The following is an 8860-nucleotide window of genomic DNA, read 5'->3' as shown; positions in this document are numbered from 1 at the left end:
CCATTAACAGCTGCAATGTTAATGTGAATTAAACATTCATGTTTCATTAATAATGTACAACAACGCAGAATAACAACATATATGAGTCTGAAATGACAACTTTAATTTTTTGTACTGTCAGTATATTTGAATTCTAGTACTTTTGAGCTTTTACTTCAGTAAAATAAATATCAAACACATAAATAAAATAATAATAAACACAGTCAATGTTTTTTTTCCTCATGTTGACTCTTTAATGTGAAGATGTCGGCCATATTATCTGCACAGAGAAATGTTTTTGTTGCTGTATTCCTTATGCCAAATTGCCAGAAAATGTACTACATATATATATAGGTTATACACCTATATATATATATATAGTCATGTGCTTGTGTTGAAAATGGGCTACAACTGAATTTTGTTGTGCATCCCTGTGTTGCATAATGACAATAAATTATCCTTAAATCCTTATATAAAATACATTTGACACAAAGGTGTTACTATTTTTACTTATTATTATAAAGTAGATCAATGCAGAACTAGTACATACAACAAACAGCATGTAGAAGTTAAAAACAGATCTTAACAGAAGTAAAACAGTTATTTTTACTCATTAGTCATGCTGGAGGAGGCGTCACGTCTTCAAATCAGCTGATTCGGGCTTCCGTAGCCAAGAAGCACGTGACCAGGAAACAAGGAAGTGTTGTCTCAAACAGAAACAGGGCCGAGTCTGTCCTGTTTTTTCTTCCTCTCTCCGCAGAGGACTCAGCGTTTCACGCTCTTATAAGAAGCAGAGCTGAAGGAGGAGACGGACAGCTTCAATAGTGTGGCACTCGTTTATTTAAAATGGGTTTAAAACGCTCGTTTCCGACGATTTTATTGCATTGTCTCCTAATCTGCGTCACTTTGTGGAGCAACCTGAGCAGCGGGGTGTTTGCTAAATCAACCCGGAGACCAAACATTGTTTTGATTCTCACCGACGACCTGGACATCGCCATCGGGGGTCTGGTAAATAAATCAGATTCTGCTTTTCATGTTAATGCATGTGTTGTTTTTAGTACCAGAGATGTCATGACTTTGCAGCTCAGTCGTAGTGATGTCATAACAAATATGTGTGATTTAATTGATGTAAAATTAACAGTTTTGGTTCCAGTCTTGGTTAAGCTGACTGCTCACATTCCTGCTGGTTGGACAGATCATGAGTCAGCAGCTTTATCACTTGCTTTAATCTGCTCCCATGGTTTCCAGTAAACACCTTCCTTCCAAAAACAACCCTTAGTATCCAAATCCCAGTGAAAAATCAGGCAATTTAGTGAAATACTGTGAAATTCAAGAGTCGTGACTTATAAATCTAAAGATTTAAACTGCTGTCACTCTAAAAATGTGTCTTTTCCAGAAATGAAATAAGTATTTGGATAAGTATTTAGTAAGTAGAAGTATTGCATTGAAAATAAATTCATTTATTTTTCTACACTTATAGCTTAGAATATATATTGAAACTTTTATGAGCTGTGACGGATGATAATGAGTATTGTACAATTTATTTAAATGTATATTATACATATTCATGCAAAAATCATCTTTAAAATATTAGAAAAATCAATTTTACAGAACCATGTTGTTGCTTATTTTAGCCTCTTATTCCTGTCTGTTTCGCATCTATTGTTGATTTCACAAAATCAGACGGTTTATTGCCAAATACGTTACACATACAAGGGATTTGACTTGGTGACAACAGTTCAATAGTAAAAGACATCATTTAAAAATAGAAAATATGAACATTTACAATAAAATACAAACAAATAAAGAGTACATTAAAACAAGTATGTTATGAAAGTGTGTAAAAGGGAGCTTGTTGCTTAATTTGAGTATGTTTGAGTGCAATGGAAGCCAATAGATTACTTCTCATCACAATTGATCTTTTCCTTCCAGAGTCCACTCACCAAGACGAAAAAACTGATTGGCGATGCAGGGATATCGTTCACAAACGCAGTAAGTATCATCATCCTGTCTCAACATCAAGTGGCTGAAAGAAACCCAATACAGAGACGTGTTCTTCCTCCACCGTCTTCCTCTCTCTAGTTCGTCGCCAGCCCGCTGTGCTGCCCGAGTCGAGCCAGCATCCTGACGGGGAAATACCCCCACAACCACCACGTCATCAACAACACGCTGGAGGGGAACTGCAGCAGCAAAGCCTGGCAGAAGAGCGAGGAGGCCCACACCTTCCCCGCTCTGCTGAGGACCTACGCCGGCTACCAGACCTTCTTCGCTGGGAAATATCTGAACCAGGTAACGGACGATGGGATGGTACCGGTTTATACAAACCGAAACATGCGTCTTCTGTTTGGAACATTTCCTTCGACTCAGTATCTGAAGTGTAAAATCATTTCCTGTACACATCTGTTAATTGCACATCAAAGCATATCGACTTCCTGTTGCTCATTAACTAATAGTTGTCAATTAATACCCATTAAACATTAAAGAAGAGCTGTTCTGTGCAGCATTCCTTTGGTAACGCCTGCAGTAGAAAATTGCCTCTCAGGTGATAGTCAATAGTTAGTCACAAGATCTTCTGTCATGCGTTTTTTTTATGTCATGGTAAAGTCCAACTGTCAAAGTTGCATCGACCCTTCGTGATAATCAGATGGTCGAATGGGGAACAAACTCTTCACCTAAATAGCAAACAGATGACACTTAACCCCGTTTTCTAACTTCCCCTCCCTCCTTGTATCTCTGTGTTTCTTAACTTTTCCACTTGTGACCCTCTCGTCACAGGTCAGCACACATAACCAGCTTTGGTCCAGACTGAGAAAAGCATTTGTGGGGCATTTTTAAATACAAAATCCAGGACGAAGGTGCATTTGAGGGCAGATTTAAACAGTTGGATGTTGGACAATCCGTTATCTGTCAAACAATACGTCATATCGACCAAATAAAGTGATATTAAGGTGAAAAGTCCAAATTAAACTCGCGTGGCTTCTCTTTGTTCTGCCTTGGATGGTTTGTAGGGAAAAGGGCGGAGTTAAATACGGTTGGGGGCGTGGTCTAATCAGGTGTGGTGGTGCAGGTGGGGCGGAGACTTGTGATCGACGATCAGCTTGATATGCGGCGCTTCATTCATGTTTCCCTCCTGACTTTTCGTGATCTCCTGACTTTTCATAAAGTAGTGAAATAAACAACACAATGTGTATTTTGGATGATTTATTTCTACTAGTCTAAAAGAAGACCAGAATCTCACAATAGAGCAGTGCATGAACACTGTTATTGGCTGTAGTTTCTCCCTTTAATGAGCCCTGAACATGGCTGTCAGAGTTTTCTATCTTTAATTTGGCTATACATTGTTTCTACCATTTATTTCTATTCATCTGTCTCTTGTTTTTTTTGTGCTGCTGTAACCATCTTGTCATTAAACGCATTATGCTGTTTGTGTGTTTCAGTATGGGCACTCAGAGGCTGGTGGAGTGGAGCATGTTCCTCCAGGCTGGAGCTACTGGGTCGGGCTGGTAAGACTCAAATTCACTATGAGGCTCCTTCCTGTCTGATTTGGTCAGAATTAAGGCCTCTTTAGCTTTTATTTCACCCTTTTTGGTATTAAAATGCTATTAATAATATTTAAAAAGCAGTATTTAACTCCCTGCATGTTCATTGATATTGTTTCATAGTAGATAGTAGAACATCTCTGTGGGAGGTTTAACAGAGCATCACACTGGGTTCAGTCCATGCGGTCATGTGACTGGAAGCTCTGCAGAAGCAGTCAGACAAACAAACAGATAAAATTAGATCGTCTTTACGCTTCTAACCGGTTTACTGGAGTCATGAAACGGAGGTCACGCCCGTAATCCAACTGCAGAGCAGACAAGTTTATCTTCACCGTTACTAAACACACACAGATGTAAGAAGAACTCATGACCTGACGGCTTATCACACACACACACACACACACACACACACACACACACACACACACACACACACACACACACACACACTCTTTTACTTCTTTAGTATCACCTACTTTACTGCCTGTTACTACATCAGGTCCCTCTCATGGACACCATGTCAATCTGCTTGCATTGAGTTCAGAGATTCTTGGATCACGTGTCGCTACGTGTGACCGCGATGTAAATAAGAGTATTTCATAAAAGTGTTTCGTGTTTTCCAGGAGAAGAACTCTAAATACTACAACTACACTCTGTCAGTGAACGGGAAGGCCGAGGATCATGGAGCGGACTACAGCAAAGACTACCTGACAGACGTCCTGGTGAGCAAATCAAACGCCTCACATTTTATATTACGACCTATAATAACAACAGGCGGTGACTTCAGGTATTGTTTGTTCAAATCTTGCAATTTTACATCCTCTCAGGCCAACAGGTCTCTGGACTTCCTCCAGTATAAATCCAACTACCTGCCGTTCTTCATGATGGTTTCCATTCCGGCCCCCCACTCCCCCTGGACTGCAGCCCCTCAGTACCAGAACAGCTTCAACACCACCAAGGCTCCCAGAGACCCCAACTTCAACGTCCACGGGAAGGTAAGGGGACTTCTCTTCCTTTTCATTAAAAATATGTGAAAGTTGACATTCAATCGATTTTAAATGCGTCTTTTATTGTCCTTTCATCTCTCTTCAGGACAAACACTGGTTGATCAGACAAGCTAAAACCCCGATGACCAACTCGTCTGTTCAGGTTCTGGACGATGCTTTCAGGAAACGGTGAGTCTTCTCTCTCCTCACTCTGTTTGATTCATTCTCTTCCTCATCATCACCCTCTTTCTGTCATCCTTCCTCTCCATTATTTATGAGCTGTGTTTCTACTTGATTTCACTGTTTGGTTTCACTGCAGGCTTGTTGTTGCTCGTCTTGGCCTCTAGGTGGCGAACTCTGCTGTCAGTGGACGACCTGGTGGAGAAGATAGTGAAGAGGTTAGAGGTCAGGGCTGAACTGGACAACACGTACATCTTCTTCACCTCCGACAACGGCTACCACACAGGTGTGTAACCGCACAATGTTTTGAATGTTTTTTGCACAATGAAGCCAATTTCAGAGACTTAGTATCCTACCGGGTGGATTAATATTAGTATAGTACAGCATCAGATTGTATATTTTATATCTTTTTCTATTTAAAAAGTAACTAGTGTCTGTGTCTAATAAACATAGATGAGAAAAAACTACAATATTTGCCTCTAAAGTGTAGTGAAGTATAATTAAAATAGATTTTATTACATTTAAAATGTGTTTTAGTGTTTCTTTCTGCCTCCGTCTCTTTCAGGTCAGTTCTCTCTTCCTCTGGATAAGAGGCAGCTCTACGAGTTTGACATCAGAGTTCCTCTCATGGTCAGAGGACCAAACATCAAGCCCAACCAGACCAGCCAGGTACACACACACACACACACACACACCTGTGCGTGTTTGTTTGTGTGTAGTTCTTTCTCAGCCGGAAGTACTTGTGGAACTAAACACATTAAACTCATCTTGTTGTCAGATGCTGGTGGCGAATGTCGACCTCGGTCCGACCATCCTGGACATCGCCGGATACAACGTCAACAAGACGCAGATGGACGGCATGTCCTTCCTGCCCGTTATGGTGAGGTCACTCAATTAGATCAATATAAAACAGAAGATTTCTACAATTTTACTTCGTTTAGAAGGATCTATTGGCAGCTAGATAACAGCAATCATCCTATTATTATATAACCACTGCACTATTTAAGGCTCAGCGTTTTTGTCGTTATAATGTCTGCCTGCATCACCAGGAGGGGAAGATGAACAGCAGCAGCTGGAGAACAGACATCCTGGTGGAGTATGAAGGAGAAGGAAGCAACGTGTCCGACCCGGCTTGTCCTCTGCTGGGACCGGGAGTCTCGGTACGAGATTTAACGTTTAGTTATTCTCTGCAGCAGGTAAAGAAGCAGCTTCAATGTTCTCTCTTCTGTCTCCAGGAGTGTTTCCCCGACTGTGTGTGCGAGGACTCGTACAACAACACATACGCCTGTGTGCGAACCGTCGCCCCCTCTGCCAACCTGCAGTACTGCGAGTTCGACGATAATGAGGTTTGTTTTTCTTCCGTCAAAATCTGGAACTTTTCCGCATTAAAAGATTCTAGATTCATGTTATACATTTCGTAGAGTTGTGTAGTAATCATCCACATTTGTAAACCTGGAGAAACAAGCTGAGCAAATGTTAGCGGCAGCTAAAGTGAAGTTAACGATGAACCGCTTGCCTCCTGTAGGTGTTTGTAGAAGTCTACAACGTGACCGCTGACCCCTTCCAGCTGACCAACATCGCTAAGACCATCGACCAGGAAGTCCTGGAGAAGATGAACCACCGGCTGATGATGCTGCAGTCCTGCTCCGGACAGTCGTGTCGGACGCCCGGCGTGTACGATACGAGGTCTGTTCAGCGCTGCCGTGCTACGTCGTTTCACTGAGAAGTAGAAAAAGAAAAAAGTACTTAAAAAACACAGAATGTTGACTCCTCTGTCCCGTTTCCTCAGGTATAAATTTGACCCTCGACAGATGTTTCCGAGCCACAGCTGGCGGCTCCGACAGAAGATGAAGTAAGATGAGCGGATGAAGGACGGAGGGAGGAAGAGGAGGGCTGTGTTGTATTTTTGTATTCGGGCCTTTCTTGCTGTTGCTGCCTTGTTTTCAGGCCTCCTGAGCCGAGTCTCTTTGTAGATGGATTGAGTAAAAAGGGACCAGGTGGGACTGGAGGCCTCTCTGGGTGCTGGACCCACTTTTAAAGCTTCCAGATCGGGCTGCTGTTTAGTGAGTTTGTCAGTAGACGTGCAGGGAAATTATTCAGGATGGATTCACACCCGCAAAGCCATTCGTTCCTGTTTTCCTGTGAGCGTTGTTGTGTCCGATCGGTCAATTTAAAATCCTGCAAACAAGCGTCTCTCTCTCTGTGCTGACCTTCATATCAATGATCCAATCAGTGGCCACTTCATGGAAGGTTCTTCATGTTTTAGTCTAAATATTATTCAGCGTGCCTGGTGGATATTTGTTTTCTGCGTTCAGATGGTCCTCAAGAATTTCAGTCTTAAATCAAAGAGAAACACTTTCATGATATGAAAATGTCCATCTAAACATTTACTGGGTCACATGGACAGTTTCTAGAGATTTCTATTATCAATCAGGTAGTATTTCTTCAAATCATCAGAAAGAGAAAATATCATTTTTCCATCACAAGTTACCAATTCTGGACAAAGTGAAAAGCCTAAAAAAAATTCTAAAAGTTCCTAAATTTGCAGAAAATGCTTTTCAAAACATGACAATTTGCTCTTTTTTCTTCAATTAGCAGCAATTTTCTGGAGCATTTTTACTAAATATATCAAAATGAATTACTTTAATTAAAGGTTGTGATGTCCTGCTTGTGATGCGGGTAATAAATAAATATCGGTAAGAGCGATCACAGAATGTAAAATGCACATTTGTAGAGTGATAAAGAATTAAACGACGACTTTAAAAAAGGAAAAGTTGACGACAATTTTGGTTAAAAAAAGTTTCCGATTATCTTTGTCACAATAAATCAGATAAAACAAATAAACAGGAAAACTTTAAACTAGCTGCAAATAAAGTGTTTTAGTAAAAAGCAACTAAAATTAGTCAAGAGATCATTTCTAATCTTTCAAGTTGAATCAATGAATCTGATGTAAAGGCTCATGTGTGACATTTTAAAAGTCTCCTACTTTGTTTCCAGCGTCAGACAAACATTTACATTATTTCAGTGATTTATCTTCATGTGTTAAAGCACCTTTTTCTTTCTCAAAATGCAAATGAATAGTCACTTTTTTGTCTTTTCTGAAACATTTGTTTGGTACAGAGATTAACTTCCTAACGAGGAGGAAGAAGATTTTTAGAAAAGTAGAATATTTTGCCAAAAAGTCCTTTTTCACATAATCAGGGTTTCAGTCGGCACAGCTTCTTTTATTTATGTTTCCACCAAGTATTCTTATTTTGCTTTATGAGTTGGATGTGAGGACTACAAATTTAAAATCTATATTTGAAGTATTTTTAAATGTGACCTCCTTTAAGGAAACTACTTGTTTTCTTTGGATCACGTTTATTTTTGCCATAAACAACATTTATACAGTTTCTTCAACCCTTCTGTCGCTGGTATTTCTAATTTCAAAAGGTCGATATATATTTAAGATTATTATTTTGTGGAGATACATTCATATTTAACCTCAGATCTAATCTGTGCAGATTATTAACATCCAACCAAAGATCTGATGACGTTTGAAGTATTAAACGAAGGTCTCGCCTCATCTGCCCGACGTTTGTTGTAAAAGACTGAATCTTTATTTTTGATTGTGAATTATTTTCTCACCGACGAGCAAAGCAACAAACTAATGAATCGATGGTTATTCTTGGATTAATATATTCATGCAGCTCCTTTCTTTCTCTGTTCTGATTCACGACTGAACTGAATTAATGTGACAACACGGAGATTTCCTCTCATTTCAATTCACTGATGCACTTTTCACTCTGTCACAACCGTTTCATTTTGGAACCCTTAGTTTTATTAAATTGTTTTTTGGAATAGTTTTCTGTGATTATGTATTTTTGTGTTTTTTGTCCAAATAAAGAGATTCTCGAAAATAACAGAAGCTCTCCCTCATTTTCTAAAGTTTTTTTGTTGTTTTGTTGTCACATTTAAACTGTTTATTTAAAGTTTTGATTCGCTGTAAAACTCGACGCCTTCTTTATGTTCTTCCTTTATATCTCACCTGTTGGGGACAAGTGTTGGTCATTTTGTACGTACCTGTTTTCATACGAACTCTTTAGGAAACAACAAAGCATCTCCTGATGAACCCCAAATCAAATGCAAAGTTTAAGAAAAAGAAAAATGTCAGAAAATAGTTACAAGAACACCGTC

General features: G+C 39.7%; 1 protein-coding gene across 1 annotated transcript; it reads left to right on the top strand.

The window, feature by feature from the left end:
- Positions 1-693: 693 nt before the first annotated feature.
- Positions 694-8580, top strand: gnsa (glucosamine (N-acetyl)-6-sulfatase a). The gene is made up of 14 exons (XM_079184243.1): positions 694-987; positions 1912-1971; positions 2062-2268; positions 3417-3482; positions 4142-4240; positions 4346-4513; positions 4611-4693; positions 4852-4970; positions 5250-5353; positions 5463-5564; positions 5734-5844; positions 5920-6030; positions 6210-6370; positions 6474-8580. Exons 1-14 carry the CDS (start codon positions 826-828, stop codon positions 6538-6540), a joined length of 1620 nt encoding a protein of 539 aa, XP_079040369.1. The 5' UTR covers positions 694-825; the 3' UTR covers positions 6541-8580.
- The last annotated feature ends 280 nt before the right edge of the window (positions 8581-8860 follow it).

The sequence above is a fragment of the Pholis gunnellus genome (genome assembly GCF_910591455.1).
Source record: "Pholis gunnellus genome assembly, chromosome: 22".
Lineage (NCBI taxonomy): Eukaryota > Metazoa > Chordata > Actinopteri > Perciformes > Pholidae > Pholis > Pholis gunnellus.
The sequence above is the reverse complement of the archived record's forward strand: the minus strand, read 5'-3'. Positions and strand labels throughout refer to the sequence as shown.